We start from the raw sequence: 21,970 nt of genomic DNA on the forward strand, positions 1-21,970 counted from the left end.
CCCAGGCTGGAGTGCAGTGGTGCCATATCGGCTCACTTTAACCTCTGCCTCCTGGCTTCAAGCAATTCTCCTGCCTCAGCCTCCCGGGTAGCTGGAACTACAGGCATGTGCCACCATGCCCAGCTAATTTTTTTGTATTTTTTGTAGAGATGGGGTTTCACCACCAGGATGGTCCCGATCTCCTGACCTCATGATCTGCCCGCCTCGGCCTCCCAAAGTGCTGGGATTACAGGCGTGAGCCACGGTGCCTGGCCCAACCCTGTCTCTCAAAAAAAAAAAAAAAAAAAGAAAAGAAAATTAATTCCTACCAGAAAGTAAAGAAAGAGATTAAACCAATGGTTATGTGGGATATTTGGATTCTCTATTGTCTCATAGTACAGTCAGGGAGCTACTAAATCTATGGATTGATGCTGTTGAGAGGTTAATTGATCCATGAATGGAATTGTGTTTTCACTTTAGCATATAGAAATGAGGCTGAATTGAAATAAGTATAGCCTACTTTGAATTTATTGATCAGTGATTCTATAATATGCTTACATTAAAACATTTGTTTGAAAGTATTATGCCTGAACATTTTTGGAAGAACAATAGTATACGAGTAATATTTGCAAGCAGCAGAGGGGTAGTTTCTGCAGAATTAACATTATGGAGCACCCTGGAAATCAACATACGCAAGTAGAGCATGGAAGATGTACTTCCAAGTACAGCATAGCATACGATGTTATATATACTAATAGTTTTGTTTTTCTAATTCCACAGTGAACACAAAAATGCTTTGTTGTTGTAATACATTTCAGTAATGCAGAAGTACATAAAGTAAGGATCCCTTTTTTTTAAAAAAAAAGTATTATTCCTGAAAACAAGCTTAAAATGGCTATTTTCTGTTGATGTAGGTTTAATGGACAAATCAAGTACTATTTACTCAAATTCAGCAGAGTCATTTCTTCCTGGAATTTGCAAAGAATTGATTGGTTCTTCATTAGATTTTCTTGGACAGAGTTATGATGAAGAAAGAACTATAGCAGACAGCCTAATTAATAGTTTTCTTAAAATTTATAATGGGCTATTTGCCATTTCCAAGGCTCATGAAGAACAAGATGAAGAAAGTCAAGATAACTGTAAGCAATCTCACTGCTTTTGTTAACTCACATCAATGATTATTTTCTGCACATTGCACTTTGTTTTGAATGATTATTTGGCACATCTGGCATGCATCTTTTCACGTGTTAAATGTTTTAATGATGATCATATATGAGTTCTTTTATTTGGATAATATTTCATTCAGTAATTTTTCTTCTTTCAAAGTGTTTTCTTCTGATCGAGCAATCCAGTCACTTACTATTCAGACTGCATGTGCTTTTGAGCAGCTAGTACTGCTAATGAAACACTGGCTGAGTGATTTACTGCCTTGTACCGACATAGCAAGACTTGAGGATGAATTGAGACAAGAAGTTAAAAAACTGGGAGGCTACTTACAGTTATTTTTGCAGGTAAATTGATTTGCTTATTATCATTTGAAGGATTCATTTAATAATTATTTATTGGCTTTCTACTGTCTATATCTTCCCCAAAATTAGCTCTGTATGATTTTCAAAAGTACATTCTATTTTGAAATCCTGAGACTGTAGTTGTCTGTAATTGATTTATTGAACAAAGACTTACATGGCTCTCTATGTACGAGTAGTTCTAAGTGATTTACAGATATTAACTCATTTAATCCTTATAACAACCCCAGCAGTGGGCACTGTTGTTATCACCATCTTGTAGATGAGGAAATGGAGGCACAGGGAAAATAAATATACCATCCAATGTTACCTAACTAGTAAATGACTGAGTTGGATTTGGACCCAGGTAGTCTTGGGCCCAGTTCATGCTCTGCCATTGTACCATGCTGGCCCTCAATAAGGGATACTGGGAAGAGAGACAGAGTCTTTCTCTGGGTATGGGATTGGGTTTCAACTCAGACTGAATTGGCCACAATCCTGCTGACATAGAGACAAGGAAATAATTTTGTTTTCCTGCTTATCTTGTGTCAGATAAGATTAGGTTTGGCTGTAAGAAGAAGATGAAAGCTTATTCTCTCTCACATAAAATCTAGATGTAGACACAGTGGCTGTGATCCACAGAGTCCTCAGGATCCAGGTTCCTCCCAGTGGTCCCCTCCACCATGCCCAAAGTGTAGCCCCTGATTTCATGACCCACCATGGAGGAGCCTCATCTGAGCTCAGTGCAGCAGGGTGGAAGGAGTGGTGAGAAGGACAGGGCGAAGTTTGCCTTTTTTTTTTTTTGAGCTGGAGTCTCACTCTTGTCACCCAGGTTGGAGTGCAGTGGCGCGGTCTTGGCTCACTGCAAACTCTGCTCCTGGATTCAAGCGATTCTCCTGCCTCAGCCTCTCGAGTAGCTAGGATTACAGGCACCCACCACCATGCTTGGCTAATTTTTGTAATTTTAGTAGAGATGGGGTTTCACCATGTTGGCCAGGCTAGTCTCGAACTCCTGACCTCAGGTGATCCGCCCCTCTCAGCTTCCCAAAGTGCTGGGATTACAGGCATGAGCCACCGCGCCCGGCTGAAGTTTGCCTTCTTTTAAGGGAGGTTTCTGGAAATCACCATATGCCACATCAATTTATATATCTGGCTAGAATTTTATCATTTGACTACATCTAGCTGCAAGTATCATGAGGAAATGTATTTTTTAAAAAAATTCTGGACACCTATGTGCCAAGCCAAAAATCAAGGGATCTGTGGAAGAAGTGGAAAATTGATATTGGAGAATACTTAGTCATCTGCCATATTAACAAATTCCTTTATAAAAATTCCTTGATATGCAAAAGGAGCAGATAAGAAATTTAATGGCCGAGTACAGTGGCTCATGCCTGTAATCCTAGGACTTTGGGAGGCTGAGGCAGGAGGATCAGTTAAGCCTGGGACTTTGAGACCAGCCTGGGCAACGTAGCGAATAATAACAAATATCCAACTTGTTAGATACTTTGTCTCTAAAAAAATAAATGGTGACATGTACCTGTGGTCCCAGCTACTTGGGAGGCTGAGGTGGGAGGATTGCTTGAGCCCAGGAGTTCGAAGCTACAGTGAGCCATGATTGCACCACTGCACTCCAGCCTGGATGACAGAGTGAGACCATGTCTCAATAATAATAACAAAAAATAAACAATTTTAAAAAAGAAAATACTAAGAGGGTTAGATTTCACTTTTAAAAAAGGATAATTAGACCGTGCAATAAAATATTCTAGAACAATTGAACAAATTTAATGTTATGGTGCCCACCAAAAGACTTTCCACATTCTATTATTGCTGTAGAATTTTTGTTGTGTCAAATACTTCCTGAATGGGCTATTTACTAGCTGGGATTTGGAAATCTTTAACTGATCTAACTAGTAAACTTGAAATCAGATGATTGTTTTTAATGTCCGTTGTTCTCCCTCGGGAGTATTTTCTAGGTCTCCCCAAGACTTGGTTAGGCACCTGTCTTATTTGCTTCTCTAATAACCCTAAACTTCACCCGTTATGACTTTTAATATAACATACTATTTATAAGCCTGTACATCTCAATGGACAGTTAGCTCTAAGAAGGTAGAGGACAATGGGTGTCTTTTTTCACAAGGCCCCATTATGTGATAGATGTTCGGTTGGATACTTGTTATTGAATTAATTATAAATTCATATGGGATGAAGGATGACTTTGGATATAGGTAATGAGGAAATAGGATGACTAAGACAAGGGGTGGGGGGTGGTGGACTGCAAACAGGTGTGGATGAAGTAGTAGATGAAGGAGAATTTCTGACAGCATAGAACCATGAAAATGAAAGGTAGGATTGGCCAGAGAGCAAAGCTAGAGAGTCAGAAGCGAAGGGTCTGACTTAAGTTTGAGCCTGGAAAAGGAAGCTTGTTGAAGGATGGTCAGTGCTTAGTTGGCTCTCAGATTTTAGAGGCAGTACTAGAATAGTGGGAGAACACACACAAAACAAAAACTCACTACTGGCACTTGAAAAACTGATGTTTGAACCCATGCTAAATTAGTTGTGCGTCCTTGGGCAAACTGCTTAAGTTTTTGAGTCTCCTGTTTCTCACAGGAAAATAAAGCTAGAAATGCCTACCAGGCAGGATCGCTGTGAGGATCAGATGAATTAATGTTATAAGAATGTCTCTCTTAGAGTAGCTGGTGTGTAGTTTCTTTCCTTCTTTTCATTTTCTGAAAAGAATACTTTGAACTGAACTTGTGGGTTTCAACTCATAGCCCTGTGGGAAATCTTATACAAGGAATCAAGGATGGAGAGACCAGGTGACTTGGAGGGGAAGTTAGATTAAGCTCAGGAGAGACTCGTGTTAAGCTAGCAAACCTGAATTTAGTGACTACACTTTCTACTAAGTATGGTTTGAGAATCCTTTTCTTGTAGCAATACAATTAGCATATTCCCCAAAGCAGGCCAGGAGAAATATTTTGAAGAGACACTTCAGCGGGCAGGTAACAGAAAGAAGAAAAGCTCAAGAGAAGCTTCCTCATTCCTTTTTTATATGTGTACTCTGAGTGCATGTGGGAAGTCTTTTGTTTGAAGGTGTTTGGGTTTTTTTCACCCCTTTTGCTTCCCCTTCCTCTCCCTCTCGCTTTCTTTTCCCCTGAGAAAATCATATCTTTATTAACTGTCAGATGGTTATCAGAACAGGAAAAGTTCAGATGCAAAAGAGCCACCCTTCTTTTTCTTTCTTTTGGCTTTTACTTATTAATTCTGTCTTATATGTAGTTAATTTTATACTTACATTATGTCTCCTATTAGTGTGTAAGGTCTTTGAGGGTAGAGACTATATCTTACTCATGTTATCACCTTTAGCAGCCACAGATGTTTTCTGGTTCTGACTGAGGCATTTATGAAGTGAGATCACTATATCAATAAATGCAGAATTTATTTTTTCCGGATGATTTCTCTTTTCTTTTTTTTTTTTCTTTTCTTTTCTTTTGAAAATCAGCGAGACAGAGTCTCGCTCTGTCACCCAGGCTGGAGTGCAGTGGTGTGATCTCGGCTCACTACAATCTCCGCCTCCCAGGTTCAAGTGATTCTCCTGCCTCAGCCTCCTGAGTAGCTGGGACTACAGGCGCCTGCCAGCACGCCTGGCTAATTTTTGTATTTTTAGTAGAGATGGGGTTTCACCATATTGGCCAGGCTAGCCTCGAAGTCCTGACCTTGTGATCTGCCTGCCTCAGCCTCCCAAAGTGCTGGGATTACAGGCGTGAGCCACCATGCCTGGCACATTTTTCTTTTCTTTTCTTTCTTTTTTTTTTTTTTTTTAAGATGGAGTCTTACTCTGTCGCCCCGGCTGGAGTACAATAGCACGATCTCAGCTCACTGCAACCTCTGCCTCCTGGGTTCAAGCAATTCTTGTGCCTCAGCCTACTGAGTAGCTAGGATACAGGCATGTGCTACTATGCCTGACCAATTTTTGTATTTTTAGTAGAGACAGGGTTTTACCATGTTGGCCAGGCTGGTCTTGAACTCCTGACCTCAGGCAATCCACCTGCCTCAGCCTCCCAAACTGCTGGAATTACAGGCATGAGCCACTGTGCCCAGCCCTTATCTTTTCTTTACCACCTGTTATAATCTCATATATCTGATATACTTGTCCATTTTTATCTTACAGGGATGCTGTTCAGATATTTCATCAATGATAAAAGAGGCTCAAAAGAATGGAATCCAAATTGTACAACAAGCTGTAAAGTATGTGGGGCAGTTAGCAGTTCTGAAAGGGAGCAAGCTACATTTTCTAGAAAATGGTAACAATAAAGCTGCCAGTGTCCAGGTAATTTAGCAATGTTAGTTTAGACAGACTTCATCTGAGGGAACATTAGACTTTTGATAATAGTACAGTACTAAACATGGCAAGTTATCTTTAAGTTTTCAAAACAGCTTGTACTTTTAGTAGTTTTGCAATAAGATTTAAAACTGTTTGGGCGGGATGTGGTGGCTCATGCCTGTAATCCCAGCACTTTGGGAGGCCGAGGCAGGTGGATCACTTGAGGTCAGGAGTTCGAGATCAGCCTGGCCAATAGGCGAAACCCCCGTCTCTACTGAAAATACAAAAATTAGCCAGTCATGGTGGCCCACGCCTGTAATCCCAGCTACTCAGGAGGCTGAGGCAGGAGAATCACTTGAACCCAGGAGGCAGAGGTTGCAGTGAGCTGAGATTGCGCCAGTGCACTCCAGCCTGGGTGACAGAGTAAGACTCCATCTCAAAAAAAGCCCAACAAAACCAACCAAACAAAAAAACTGTTTTAAATATATTGGATTATTTTGCAAACCATATTTTACCTTTTGGATCCTTAATTTGATGCTAGTCATCTACGGTGGAGGGTTTTCTCAGCCAATCAACATATGAAAAACCCTGTAATACCAGATAATTTGTATTTGGTTGCTTTCACTATTTATGCTATTGAAAACATTGTATTATATTAGAATGTTGCTGTGTTCTGGCTGGGGGCGGTGGCTCATGCCTGTAATCCCAACACTTTGGGAGGCCAAGGCTGGTGGATCACCTGAGGTCAGCAGTTCAAGACCAGCTTGGCCAACATGGCGAAACCCCATCTCTACTAAAAATACAAAAATTAGCTGGGTGTAGTGGCAGGTGCCTGTAATCCCAGCTACTCAGGAGGCTGAGATAGGAGAGTAGCTTGAACCAGGAAGGTGGAGGTTACAGTAAGCCAAGATCGTGCCATTTCACTCCATCCTGGGCGACAAGAGTGAAACTCCGTTTCAAAAAAAAAAAAAGAATGTTACTGTGTTCTAGCAATATAGAGCCCTGCTTAAAGATGATAAACATTCTTTGCAATATGTTATATATGGGATACTAAATTACAGATTTGCTAATTTTATTTCTTTATAGACTACAGACTGTTCTTATTCTAGCTTTAGTTGAACTTAATAAACTTGGAATATATTATAGTCCTAAAGTAAGCAGAAAACATAACTTAATTACTTGATAATTTAAAATATATAAAACCTAAATTTAAATAAATTAAAATATATAAAACCTAAATTTTCTAGTTAATGCTTAAATTCTTTTTCTAGGAGGAATTCATGGATGCTGTCTGTGATGGTGTAGGCTTAGGAATGAAGATTTTATTAGATTCTGGACTGGAAAAAGCAAAAGAACTTCAGCATGAACTCTTAAGGCAGTGTACAAAAAATGAGGTAAGATGAATAAAAGAATATTCCGTACAGTACTAAATAATATATAAAGTTGATTTTTTCAATCAACAAATTAGATTTCTATAAATTCATATGTTTTAATTTGTTTTGAGTTATTTTTCACTAAGAGGCTGACATCATGATCTTATGCTGATATTTTCCCAAGTTATTCTTAAGTCGCTGCAGCCTCTGTTGTTAATATTTTGCTTGGTCCTGTTGCAGCTATTTTCAAGAATTCAGTCTGTAAACTCCTAAGCAGAGAGTGGAGTGTGGTAGTGACACCTAGTGTTCGCTTTCTGGTTGTCATTTTCTTCCTTAGCTTTGTTTAGTCCTCTCCTCTTCTAAGAATGGAAACTATTAGTAACATTTATTGATTCAGTATCTTGAACTAAATATTTTTCTGGGGCATTCACATAAGATATTTCATATCAAGATACAGAACCAATAAGCATTTCAGTGATTTCCTAAAATATGTGTCCTCCCATCCTCCAGCTAACATTACTTAGTACCTTAGGAAAGATCTGGGTTTTAATATTAGAAGACATGTATTTGAAACCTGGTTCTATCACTTTCCACTTATCATTTAGCAAGTCACTTAATGCTCTGACCCTGTCATGTAAGCATACCTACATCACAGGCTGTAAACTATTTATTGATTAATTTCCTCTGACAGTTACTAGACTAGGTGCTTTACGTGTAACAGTGTAAATCTTAGCCATTTCTATAATGGGTTTGTACTTTGTCAGTAAGAAAAAGCCCTATGAATATCATATTTCATATTCATATCACTTTTCAAGGTAGGAATTTATATTCTTCATTTCATTGAATTGGAGTACTTTGCCTAATTACCCAACTATTAAGCCCTGAGCCAGGATTTTATATTCTGCCTGACTCCAAAACTCAACATGCTACATAAATAAGTTTTTAAAACTATTGTTCATGCATAAATTTTCTTTATTGACAATTACTGTTAGTGAAGTGGGGATTAGGAAGATAAAAATTCAAATTCTTATGAGACTGAATTTTAGAGACTTGTCTGTTTTAGAGTCTTGTAACAACATATTAAAACCATCCCTCGCCAGGGATGGTGGCTAATGCCTGTAATCCCAGCACTTTGGAAGGCCAAGGCAGGAAGATAGCTTGAGCCCAGAATGCGAAACCAGCCTGGGAATCATAGCGAGACCTTGTCTCTACAAAAAATAAAGAAATTAGCCAGACATGGTGGCATGCACCTGTAGTACCAGCTACTCTGGAGGCTGAGGCAGGAGTATCACTTGAGCCCAGGAGTTTGAGGCCGCAGTGAGCTGTGATTGCACCACTGCATATCAGCCTGGGCGACAGACCAAGACTTTGTCTCAAACAAACAAACAAAAACCATCCCTGTCCATTCCATTGCTCTTGCTGGAGTCAGGTGGCTGGGGCAGTGCTACCTTACCTGGGGACGTTTAGGTTCCTGAGATCTTAGCTACTAGGATGTCTCCTCATTTATGTACATATTGATTGATCTAGAAAAGTAGATCATGTGGAAGACTATTGGCTTCTGTCCCTCTGGGTGGTTGTTTCTGGGAAGGCATGGAGTAAGTTAGTTTTTTTGTTGTTGTTTAGAAAAACTTTGGTATTAATGTACTTCTAGCTCATCTTAGAATCTGAGGTGAAACTATGTGTAAGCCACAGAAGTTCTCCATCCCTTTGCTCATACTACAGGGTTATATAGATTTCTCTCTGCCCAGAAAAACTATCTCAGAATAGGGGAAAGACATAGAACATTAAGCTGCTCTCCTACTTCCTATGTAGCCTTGAACAACTTACCTGAGCCTCAGTCGTTCCATTTTTAAATGAGGATGATCGTACTTATTTCATAAAATTGTTCTGAGGATCATATGAGATGAAGAAACAACGTATATGAAAATGCTAAAAATGTAGTGCCTGGCAAATCTTAAGTCATTCATCTTACTTGCACGTGTTCTCTTTTTCTCAATATATGTCTGCCTCTCTCACTTTGTTTTTTTGTTTTAAAAAATAATAACACGGCCGGGGGCGGTGGCTCATGCCTGTCATCCCAGCACTTTGGGAGGCTGAGGTGGGCAGATCACAACATCAAGAGATCGAGACCATCCTGGCCAACTTGGTGAAACCCCGTCTCTACTAAAAATACAAAAATTAGCTGGGCATGGTGGTGCACACCTGTAGTCCCAGCTACTTGGGAGGCTGAGGCAGGAGAATCGCTTGAACCTGGGAGGTGGATGTTGCAGTGAGCCGAGATCGTGCCACTGCACTCCAGCCTGGCAACAGAGCAAGACTCCATCTCAAAAATAAATAAATAAATAAATAATAAAAATAAAAACACATTGTTATTAAATTTAGGAGCTCATATTGTCACTAAATCAAGCTTGTGCTCAAATAGGCATGAAGCTGATTTCAGTTCCATAGTGCAACTTTGAAGAAAGGGACATATTGGGCTGTCAAAGGCTCATTCAGACCACCACTGACATCTCAAATTTGGTTTTGCTCAGCAGCAGCACCATTTATCACTAAAACACTTCACCATATTTGCAAAGTGATACCACTTTTGCAGTCTATCACTATTGCAAAGAATTTCTGCTGGCAATAAGTGCAGAAGGGTATAGAATAAATTAACTAAAAGTATAAATGAAATAATATATGGGAATGTGCTTAGTAAGCTGTTGAAGTAGGTGCAGGTGTTAGCCTTGGTATTGTTTTGAGGAAATAAGCAGCAAAAGGGCCAGGCCCATCCTGTATACAATTGACCCTATCTGCATACCCTCCTTTCTCTCATTTTCTTTCTATAGTATGACAAACCTGTACTTTCTTATTCATGGTAGGGTTTTAGTTTATCTATTCTTTTAAGTTAAAACTTCTGTAAGAACCTATAGAAGAATAATAAAATATCTAAAGAAATAGAAAATAAGCTGAAACATAAAAGGCATGGAGCTACAATTTTAAAGCTGGAGTCAGAAAGGAAAAATAATTTGGATATTCTTTTTTTTTTTTTTTTTTTTTTTTTTTTAAAACCACATAGAGCAAATCTGAATTAGAGCTAGGGAAGCACTCTGTGAGTAAAGCCAATTAAATACTGAAAAAGAATCCCCTGGCAGAAATTGAGCAGGAAAGCACCTTAGGGGGCAGCATTGGATAGAATAAAAGCAAAGGCTTAGAATTTAGATGTGGGCTCCCACCCTAGTTCTCAGTCTTAGGAGTTAGGAACCAAGGTCTGTTTCCTTACCTATAAAATGGGGTATATGATGGGCAGCATAGGACTATAATGGAGAATCAAATAATAAAACATTTGTAAAGTTCTTATAGTATTTGCTTGATATGTTACTCCCTTCCAAGGGAAATTTAGAAATTTCATATCTATCAATATTTAAGTATAACACAAAATCTGTTATTATAACAAATATTAGAGGGTGTCCATATTTAATATAGAAATCAATGTGCAATTTATTTTGAAAGAAATTATTAGTGAATACAGGTGAATTAGACTGATTATTTTCCCATGTCACAGGTAAATAGAAAATACAGACTAAGTATGTGATCAGTGTGTTTAAAAGGAGAGTAATTGCTATGGCTTGAAATTTTTTATGTAAATAAAATAAATGAGAGAGATTATAAAGTTGAGCTCTTAAAAGTGAAATAAACTTATTTGGAAAGAAGTCAATGTGCAATTTATTTTTGAAGAAATTTCACATGTATGATTTAAGTACTCTCAAGCTATTTAATTGCAATCCCAGAAATAGAACTCCAATCTTTGGGCTTCTAGACTAGAATTTTTTAAAAGTCTGGTCCCATGCGATTCTATGATTTTTGTACTTCTGAATAATAAAGTATAATAAAATATCTTAACATTCTCTATAGGTTACCAAAGAAATGAAAACTAATGCCATGGGATTGATTAGATCTCTTGAAAACATCTTTGCTGAATCGAAAATTGTAAGAGAAGCTTTAAATTGATTTTAATTTTGCTTATTTTTTATCATTTCGCTTGGTTCAAATGTAGATATTTTTATTTCAGTGTTTATCCTTAGCCAGAGACAACTCTTTTGTATATGTTTAATTGTAGCATGTAAGATCGCTCTTTGTCTTTTTTATGTGTGTCATAACTTAGTAGTTCTAGTAATGGATAAAGGATTGTATAGAGATTTATTAATATATCTGTTTCTTATTGCTACTGGTTTAATAACTGTCAGCTTTTGCTTGGATGGTCATTATAGGCTAAAAAATTGTGTTTAATAATCATTGTGCTCAAAGATTTTAAAATACAGGTGAATTAGATAGATTATTCCCATGTCACAGGTAAAGAGAAAAATTAAGTATATGATCAATGTGTTAAAAAGGAGAGTAATTGCTATGGCTTGAAAATTTTTATTTAAATAAGTGAGAACTATTATAAAGTTGAGTTCTTAAAAATGAAATAAATGTATCTTTTAAGGTATTGAATATAAATGGCACTGTTACTTTATTCCATTCTCATGTAATAGGATGACAGACTTTGAAAATTAATTGAAAATTCTGATTTCTTTTGAAAACAGTAATTACTATTGTATTTTGGTCTTGTTTATAGAAATAGAGTTAAGCACTGGTGAGGAAATTAAACTCTCTTTCTTAAAGAGAAGATTCTGGCAATTAAAATCATATTGACTGAGCCTTACTGCCATTGAGCCTGTTAATGTATTATTTTAAATATTGACTTTATTTATACAGAAAAGTTTCAGAAGGCAAGTACAAGAAGAAAACTTTGAATACCAAGCTTTCAAGAAGATGGTTAATCGTGCTCCAGAATTCTTAAAGTTAAAACATTGCTTAGAGAAAGCTATTGAAATTATTATTTCTGCACTGAAAGGTATATTCTCCAAATGGAGTTTATCATCAGAATTTTATATTTTAAGGAACCTTAGACACCTTTCCTTTTTTTTTTTTTTTTGAGATGGAGTCTCACTCTGTCACTCAGGCTGGAGTGCAGTGGCTCGATCTCAGCTCACTGCAACCTCCGCCTCCTGGGTTCAAGTGATTCTTCTGCCTCAGCCTCTCGAGTAGCTGGGATTACAGGCATGCGCCACCATGCCTGAATAATTTTTATGTTTTTAGTAGAGATGGGGTTTCACCATGTTGGCCAGGCTGGTCTCGAACTCCTGACCTCAAACAATTCACCCACCTTGGCCTCCCAAAGTGCTGGGATTACAGGCATGAGCCACAGTCCCTGGCTGACATCTTTCCTTTTTATTTCTAACCTTTTCATTATTTTAGTCATTAACTGAAGCCTACCCAAAGCTACTTAACTGTTAGTTACCCATATAGGAACTTGTATTTATAATTAAATTCCCACTTAATATGTGTATCAGTACTTCTACCTAAATAATTAGATCATGAAAAACCAAGTGCTTATCTAGCAAATAAACACTTCAGTTGACTAATCTTAAGTAGTTTGGAATTGTTTTGATAGGGTCACTTTGACTTGAAAGATATCTAGAGTCTATAAAAGTCATAAATACCTGATGAAAACTGAAAAGGCTAATTAACTTTTCCCTCTCTCTCTTGCACATAGGATGCAGTAGTGATGTAAATCTTCTCCAGACTTGTGTTGAAAGTATTCGTATCTTGGCCAGTGATTTTTACAGTGACTTCAGTGTGCCTTCTACTTCTGTTGACAGCTATGAGAGTAGAGTAACTCACGTTGTCCACCAGGAACTAGAATCTCTAGCTAAGTCTCTCCTCTTTTATTTTGAATCTGAAGAAAGTCCTGATTTGTTGAAACCCTGGGAAACTTATAATCAAAATACCAAAGAAGAACACCAACAATCTAAATCAAGCGGGATTGACGGCAGTAAGAATAAAGGTGTACCAAAGCGTGTCTATGAGCTCCGTGGCTCATCCCCAGCAGTGAGCTCAGAGGAATGCATACCCAGTAGGATTCAGTGGGTGTGAATACTGGTGTGTAGGCACTTTTATGACCACCCATGCATGAAAGAGAACACTTGCTGGGCAATTTTCTTTATGCAGGAGAGTTTAAGAGAAATCAGTACAGATATTTCAAAAAAGTCCATGTCTTTTTATCTTTAAAATATCTTTTTATCAAAGGCCGGAGGTGGTGGCTCACGCCTGTAATCCCAGTACTTTAGGAGGCTGAGGTGGGCAGATGACGAAGTCAGGAGTTCGAGACCAGCCTGGCCAACATGGCGAAACCCCGTCTCTACTAAAAATACAAAAATTTGCCGGGCATGGTGGCGCATGCCTGTAATCCCAGCTACTGGGGGGCTGAGGCAGGAGGATCGCTTGAACCTGAGAGGCAGAGGTTGCAGTGAGCTGATATCGTGCCACTTCACTCCAGTCTGAGCAACAGAACGAGACTCAGTCAAAATAAATAAATAAATAAAATATCTTTTTATCTTTAAAGTGTTTAACTTTGGTATACTATCTGTAGTTGGTTCATTAGTCTGTTTATAAAGGGTTATTTTCTCATGAGTGGAAACCTGAACAATCAGTTACCTTTGTGCCTATGCCTTCTCTCTCCTCAGACAGCTGGGATGATGTTTATGGTGAAATGGCCTATACAAGTTTAACTAAGACAACTTAACTTGCATTGTTAATCAAAAACTCTTTTCTCAAAGGGTTAACTGGTTGCCATTTTGAATAGTATGTTCAAGGGTGTAGCTTCCTGTTTCTTTCCAAATTATAAGTAGCTACCAAAATACAGTATGATTATATATTAATAATATGGCTTGGTGGCATAATAGTTTACCCTGTTATCTGTGTTCCATAATAGGGGCTGTGTGAATATTATTTGAAACTAATTAAATGTTGCCAGAATTATACTAAACTGTTGAATGAGTTTAGATCAGAGGCTGGACCTTCTCTTGATAATGCTTGTTTTGTTAAAGGTATAATGAAATAATTTGTATATGATTTGATGAAGATTAAAGATCCTTATATTCCACAGCTTTAAAAAAAAACCTTTATGTATGATCAAGTAATAAAGATAATATTCTACTTGTGGGATCTTACATTAAGGAAATAGTTTGACATTTTTGACCTCAAGAGTATGTATAATTTGAAGAGATACTTAGTAACTATGCTTGGGTGATATTGAGCAGTTCCTAAAGAACAATTCATTTAAATGACCTGATCCTTTCATTTGCCCTTTTCAAATTTACAGATACTACTTGTACATTTGGCATAACTAGTTGAAATTGGCCATTAGTACCATGAATAAATCTGATAGTTACCTTGTTAGGAAGAGATTGTAAGTAAACACGGCCATTGCAGTCAGAACAGTATTAGTGAACCTTGTGTGGTGTTTTCAAGCTCTTTAAAATGGTACAGTGTAGCACATTTACTTTCATTTCTTTTTTATTTTTGGCATTTGACCTTGTATTCTTTCTGAAGCTCTGTATGTATTTTTATTAGTCAATACTTTGGCAAGTAGCACTTTGCCTGTCCAGTTTGCTGGAGTGTAGATGTACATATGAGGATTTCCCAGGAGGTGCACCTCTTTGAAGAACTTCCTGAAGTATGTGTATAGTAGTTTTCATCTTAATATTCAGTATTTAATCTTCAGTTTGTGCTTTGTAAACTCACGACTTAATTGGTCAGAAACTTTTTAGTGTCTTCATAAAATTTTATATATATATTTATACTAAATACATTGTGATACTGTATTTGAATGAATGGTGAAAAAATATTTGCTATTGGAATTATGTGCACTGACAAGAAATGTTATAAAGAAAATGCCTTTAATAAATCTTTTCAGCATTAGAATTGCCTCTTGGTCTATGCTGTTTTATTTTACTGATTTTCTTTATTTACTTTACTCTTCATGCAAAATAGCTCTGCCTTGATAATAGCTAGGTTAGTGTTGCAAATCAAGTTAATAATTAGGAAACACTAAACAAATATTAATATTGTCATAACTATTTTTTTTAACATTGTTCTGCCTCTCTTTAATTGATTCTGCCTGGAATAGATTTATCACCATGTAGTATGTGGAAAGAGCATGAGCTTTGGAGTTTGACATATTTTTCACACGTTTGGAGTGTGAATCCCAGCTAGGCTGCTTAGTAACTACATGATCTTAGACATGTTACTTACTGTCTTCACTCCCATTCCTTCATCTGCAGAAAGAAAAGTAATACCTCATGGACTATCTATCTATGAGCATTTAGTGAGAAAAATGTGGGAATAACTCCTGGCAAATAGTAGGCCGTTAGTGAATTTATTTTCTGTCCTTTTCATTACCAGCTACAAAACCCTTGTTATGTATATAAGATCACACTTGGTGCAGGCATATGCCATTTATAACATTCTGCCAGTGTACCAAATTGTATTGCAGTCCTTTATGGCATACTTGAAAATAGATCTGCTGTCATTTTGTTCCATGATAATAAATGGACAATAAAGATAACTAAACATTATCTTACTGCTCTTAAAGAAGGTATAATGTGCTACATGTCCTCCATGGAGTCCATCTGAAAGTTTTAGCAAAAGGTTGTTTTGTCTAGTTAGCTAACTAGCATACTTGAGTTTACAGAGCCTAACTATGTGCCAATAAGCATTTCAAGGTTTTCCCTAAATATGGAAAGTAAGAATTAATCACAGGTGAGGGGAAAAGGTATCAGTAGTTTGGTTCAGTTAAAAAAAAGGTTATGTGCCCAGCTTCCTGTGCATGATTCATCAGGTAAGTTTGTGCTCTGGATTTTGCAAGTTATCGTCATTGCATGATACAATCAAGACTGAGCTTTTCCATCTTTCTTCCTTTAGCCAATATTAGTTTATGGGATTTTTAGATGTGGAGCACAGCCATTTAGTTTGTTTTAATATCTGATAGCTAGGTTCATTCATTCATTCCAATAATTACTTAATTCTAGGTATGCTGTTGGTGTTAAGCTATAGCAACCTGAAAAAGATTAGATTGCCTCATGGACTTTTGAAAGGCCCATCTTGTTGGATCCCGGTTGTTCATAACATTTTCTCAATGCCAAAGACCTCTAAACACGCTAAATTCAGCCTGGTGCAGTGGCTTATGCCTGTAATCCCAACAGTTTGGGAGGCTGAGGCGGGTGGATCACTTGAGGCCAGGAATTCGAGACCAGCCCAGCCAACATGGTGAAACCCCATCTCTATTAAAAATACAAAAATTAGCCGGCATGGTGGTGCATGGCACGCCTGTAATCCTAGCTACACAGGAGGCTGAGGCAGGAGAATGGCTTGAACCCGGGAGGTAGAGGTTGCAGTGAGACTAGATCGCGCCACTGTGTACTACAGCCTGGGTGACAGAGCGTGACTCTGTCTAAAAGTAATAAACAGGCATGGCAGTGCATGCCTATAATCCAGCTATTCGGGAGGCTGAGGCATGAGAATCTCTTGAACCTGGGAGGCGGAGGTCGCAGTGAGCCAAAATTGCGCCAGCCTGGGAGACCAAGGGAGACTGTCAAACAAAAAACCAAACAAAAAACATACTACACTCGAACATACAGGAGAACCACCAGAGAATCGGTGACTTATTCAAGACAGAATTCAGGGGTAAACTTTTGATTAAGCAGATGGCAACTGGAAACTGCCTATTTCCTGTTGCTGAATGGTCCTAAGCTCAGAGAATCAGATTTTTAAAGAATTTAGCCGAGCACAGTGGCTCACGCGTGTAATCCCAGCACTTTGGGAGGCTGGGGTGGGTGGATCACCTGAGGTCAGAAATTCGAGACAAGCCTGACCAACAAGGTGAAACCCTGTCTCTACTAAAAATACAAAAATTAACCGAGCGTGCAGGCACGCGCCTGTAATCCCAGCTACTCAGGAGGCGGAGGCAGGAGAATCGCTTGAACCCGGAAGGCAGAGGTTGCAGTGAGCTGAGATGGCCAAATTGCACTCCAGCCTGGGCGACAAGAGTGAAACTCCATCTCAAAAAAAAAAAAAAAAAAAAAAAAGAATTAAAATCTATTTTGTGGTAAGTCACAGGCTTTCGTTTCTCTGGCTAATATTCAGTGAAAACCTCTGAATTTGTCTAAACAGTGAGCATCTACCATTAGGGGGCCTCATTTTCACGAAGAGCAGATTGTGCTGTCCACTAAGAAGATGGAGAATCTCTGAAATTTGGAAAATGGATATCATTTTCTATGGCCCTACATCCCCCTGTTTTTAAAATGGTGGCTCACATCTGTAACCCCAGCACTTTGGGAGGCTGAGGCAGACAGATCATGAGGTCAAGAGATCGAGACCATCCTGGCCAACATGGTGAAACCCCGACTCTACTAAAAAATACAAAAATTAGCTTTGCCTGTAGTCCCAGCTACTCGGGAGGCTGAGGCAGGAGAATCACTTGAACCCGGTAGGCAGAGGTTGCAGTGAGCTGGGATCGCACCACGGCACTCCAGCCTGGTGACAGAGCGAGACTCTGTCTCAAAAATATATATATATATATGTGTGTGTGTGTGTGTGTTTACGGGCCAAGCGTGGTGGCTCACACCTATAATCCCAGCACTTCAGGAGGCCGAGATGGGAGGATCACTTGAGCCCAGGCATTCGAGACCAGCCTGGGGAACATAATGAGACCTGGTCTTTATTTAAAAAACAAACAAAAAAAGTCCAGGCACTATGGCTCACGCCTGTAATCCCAGCACTTTGGGAGGCCAAGGTAGGCAGATCACCTGAGGTTGGGAGTTCAAGACCAGCCTGACCAACATGGTGAAACCCCATCTCTACTAAAAATACAAAATTAGCCGGGCGTGGTGGCACATGCCTGTAATCTCAGCTACTCAGGAAACTGAGGCAGGAGAATCACTTGAATTTGGGAGGTGGTGGCGCCATTGCACTACAGCCTGGGCGACAAGAGCAAAACTCCGTCTCAAAAAAAAATAAAGTTTTTTCCCCAGTTTTATTGAGGTGTAATTAACAAATAAATTGTGTATATTCAAGGTGTACAGTGTGATGATTTGATATACAAACACATTGTGAAATCATTACTACAATCAAGTTAACACATTCATCACCATACATAGTTACTATTTGTGAATGTGTGTGTAGGGGGTAAGGACACTTAAAATTTACTCTTAGCAAATTTCAAGTATACTATACAGTATTATTATTATTTTTTAAATTTATTTTTTAGACGGAGCCTCACTCTGTCACCCAGGCTGGAGTAGAGTGGCAGGACCTCGGGTCACTGCAACCTACACTTCCCGGGTTCAAGTGATTCTCCTGCCTCAGCCTCCTGAGTAGCTGAGATTACAGGCGCCCACGACCATGGCCGGATAATTTTTGTATTTTTTAGTAGAGACAGGGTTTCACCATGTTGATCAGGCTGGTCTCGAACTCCTGACCTCGTGATCCGCCTTTCTCGGCTTCCCAAAGTGCTGGGATTACAGGCATGAGCCACCGCGCCCGGTCTACTATATACAGTATTATTATACACCTTGCTATACATTAGACTCCCAGAATTCATTCATCTGATAAATGAAAGTTTGTATCATTTGATCAATATCTCTCCATTCTCCTCACCCCACCCCCAACCCCTGGCAAACACCCTTCTCCTCTCTGCTTCTGTGAATTTGACTTTTTAAGAATCCTCACACAAGTGAGATCATACAGTATTTGTCTTCCTGTGTCTGCTATTTCACTTAGCACAACGTCTTCAAGCTTCCTCCACGTTGTGACAAATGGCAAAATTTCCTTTTTTAAGGCAGAATATTCCTGTTTGTGTGTGTGTGTGTGTGTATGTAACATTTTCTTTATCCATTCATCCATCAATGGACAGTTAGGTTGTTTCCAGATCTTAGCTATTGTGAATATTGCTGCAATGAATATGGGAATGCAGCTATCTCTACAGGGTGCTAATTTCATTTTCTCTGGGTATATACCCAGAAGAGGGATGGCTGAGTCATATGGTAGTTCTATTTTTAGTTTTTGAGGAACCTCCATACCTTTTTCTATTTCTATAATGGCTATACATTACATTATATTCCCACCAACAGTGTACAAGGGCCCCCTAATTTATTTTCTTTCTTTTCTTTTTTTTTTTTTTTAGACAGAGTCTTACTCTGTCACCCAGGGTGGAGTGCAGTGGCATAATCTCAGCTCACTGCAACTTCTATCTCCTGGGTTCAAGTGATTCTCCTGCCTCAGCCTCTTGAGTATCTGGGATTACAGGCGCATGCCACCACGCCTGGCTAATTTTTGTATTTTTAGTAGAGATGGAGTTTCACCATGTTGGCCAGGCTGGTCTCGATCTCCTGACCTCATGATCCGCTCATCTCAGCCTCCCAAAGTGCTGGGATTACAGGCGTGAGCCTCCGTCCCCGGCCGGGCCCCCTATTTTCTACATCCTTGCCAACACTTACCTCTTGTCTTTTTGATCACAGCCATCCTAACGGGTGTGAGATGAAACCTCATTGTGGTTTTGGTTTGCACTTCCCTGACGATTAGTGATGATAAGAACAAATTGCGACGCCAGATATTTGCCCATTTTCTTCTCCCTTTTTGTCTCTCCAGGCTCCTGTTTTGGGTGCTGTGATGGGTGATCACCATTTTCCCCTCCTTCTCTCCCCAGTCACCCCACTGCCCTCTGCCTCCCCCAGCTGAAACTGCTCTCACCAAGGTCATCAGTGAACTTCTAATTACAAAAGCCAAAGGAATTTTTCAGTCTTAATCTCGCTTAATTGCTCCCTTTCTTTGGAAATTCTTTCCTCTCATGTCTCCATAGTAGAATATGCCTGAGTTTTCTGATTGTTCTTTTTTCATCTCTTTCATGAGCTTCTTATTCTCCACCAGGTCTTTTAAACATTAGAATTCTGTGTGTTGGTTGAACAAAAATGCATTGTACTTGAGAGACGGACACCCTAAGTACCCTAAGTTACTCGTCACTACGCATTATATACATGTAACAAAATGTCATGTGTACTTCATGAATTCCTACAGAAAAATTCGGTGCCCAGGCCGGGAGCGGTGGCTCACGCCTGTAATCCCAGCACTTTGGGAGGCCGAGGCGGGTGGATCACTTGAGGTCAAGAGATCAAGACCATCCTGGCGAACATGGTGAAACCCTGTCTCTATTAAAAATACAAAAATTAGCTGGGCGTGGTGGTGTGCACCTGTAATCCCAACTACTTGGGAGGCTGAGGCAGGAGAATCACTTGAACCCGGGAGGCAGATGTTGCAGTGAGCCGAGATTGTGCCACTGCACACTGCACTCCAGCCTGGGCAACAGAGCGAGACTCCATCTCAAAAAGAAAGAAAGAAAGAAAAAAAATTTTGGTGCCCAGTGTGACCTTTTCCTTGCAGTCTCCTTACTTTCCCTAGAGATCAATGCATAGTGAAGCTGTTGAGGGTGTGGATTCTAGAGGTTCTGCTTCTTACTCCCTACCTCTCTGCTCACTTCCTTAACTCTTAGAACTTCTGTTTTCTTATTTCTAAACTGGTACCTTGAGGGTCATGGCTTTGAGGGCTAAGTGACACAACACCTCACAGACACAAGCACTTAGCACAGAAAACCCGATGCATGATAACTCAAGAAATGGTGGCCATGATTATTAATTTTATCTCCTTGAGTGATGTAACCACTGTTTATAAGCTGATACTCCCAAATGTACATGTCTTTCTTTTGAGCTCTCTTATTCACTTGTCTACTTGGCCATAATATAAGCACCTTAAATCTAAAGGTATCTAAAGAGTTAACTCATACTCTATATCTTTTTCTTTTTCTTTTTCTTTTTTTTTTTTTTTTGAGACAGAGTCTCACTCTGTTGCCCAGTCTGGAGTGCAGTGGTGCTATCTCAGCTCACTGCAACCTCTGCCTCCTGGGTTCAAGCGATTCTCCTGCCTCAGCCTCCCAACCCTATAATTTTTAAACCTAATTCTTCCTGTATTCCTTATCTTAGCTGAAAACGCCACCATCCACAAAGTCACCCAGACCAAAAATCTTAAGCTTATTATCTATTTGACCACACCTGATCCTCACAATAACCCCAGGAGGTGAGTGCTATTATGATCCCCATTTTGCAGATGAGGAAGATGAGGCCTCTTGGCTTTGCAGTACAGAATCTCAGAACCAGAATTCTGGGCCAAAGTCCATGCTCTATATCCCTTTCTTCTAAAATAAGTTCCTGTTGGAAGCTAATTAAACAGCACACTTGCTGTTGCCTCTGCGGGGAACGCTCTTCCTCCAGGAATCCCTGTGGCTCCATCTCACTTCCTATAGGTTTTAACTCAAGTGTCATTTCCACGAGGCCTCCCTCCCTCCCCTTCCCCCACAACCCTCTGTCCTCTTTCCCTGATTTAATGTCTTCTTGGCTCTTTTTACCAGCTAGATACTATGCCATAACTTTTCCTTATTTTTCTTTTTTTTTGAGACGGAATCTTGTTCTGTCTCCTGGGCTAGAGTGCAATGGTGCGATCTCTGCTCACCGCAACCTCCGCCTCCTGGGTTCAAGTGATTCTCCTGCCTCAGCCTCGGGAGTAGCTGGGATTGCAGGTGTGTACCACCACACCCGGCTAATTTTTTTTATTTTTAGTAGAGACAGGGTTTCACCATGCTGGTGAGGCTGGTCTCGAACTCCTGACCTCCTGATCTGCCTGCCTCGGCCTCCCAAAGTGCTGGGATTACTGGCGTGAGCCACCGCGCCAGACCTATTTTTCTTATTTACTGTTTATCTCCTTTCACTAGAAGGTAAGCTCTGTGGGAGCAGGAATTTTTCATTTGTCGTGCACACTGTTGTATCTCTAGCACCTAACAACACCCAGCACATAGTAGGCGCCAGTAAATACCTGTTGAA

The 21,970-nt window shown here is 39.5% G+C and overlaps 1 protein-coding gene across 10 annotated transcripts in view; it reads left to right on the forward strand.

Moving 5' to 3' along the window:
- Window positions 1–14,972, forward strand: part of KIF14 (kinesin family member 14) — a 68,410-nt gene extending 53,438 nt beyond the window's left edge. For all 10 annotated transcript variants that reach the window (XM_024237762.3, XM_063726018.1, XM_063726019.1 and 7 more), the window contains 7 exons: window positions 894–1,118; window positions 1,306–1,490; window positions 5,653–5,811; window positions 7,077–7,199; window positions 11,073–11,147; window positions 11,919–12,057; window positions 12,760–14,972. In XM_024237762.3, coding sequence (XP_024093530.2) covers window positions 894–1,118; window positions 1,306–1,490; window positions 5,653–5,811; window positions 7,077–7,199; window positions 11,073–11,147; window positions 11,919–12,057; window positions 12,760–13,139 — 1,286 coding nt within the window. In that variant the 3' untranslated portion in view covers window positions 13,140–14,972. The remainder of the gene's footprint in view (window positions 1–893; window positions 1,119–1,305; window positions 1,491–5,652; window positions 5,812–7,076; window positions 7,200–11,072; window positions 11,148–11,918; window positions 12,058–12,759) is intronic.
- The last annotated feature ends 6,998 nt before the right edge of the window (window positions 14,973–21,970 follow it).

This window comes from Pongo abelii, chromosome 1 (assembly GCF_028885655.2).
Source record: "Pongo abelii isolate AG06213 chromosome 1, NHGRI_mPonAbe1-v2.0_pri, whole genome shotgun sequence".
NCBI classification, from domain to species: Eukaryota; Metazoa; Chordata; class Mammalia; order Primates; family Hominidae; genus Pongo; species Pongo abelii.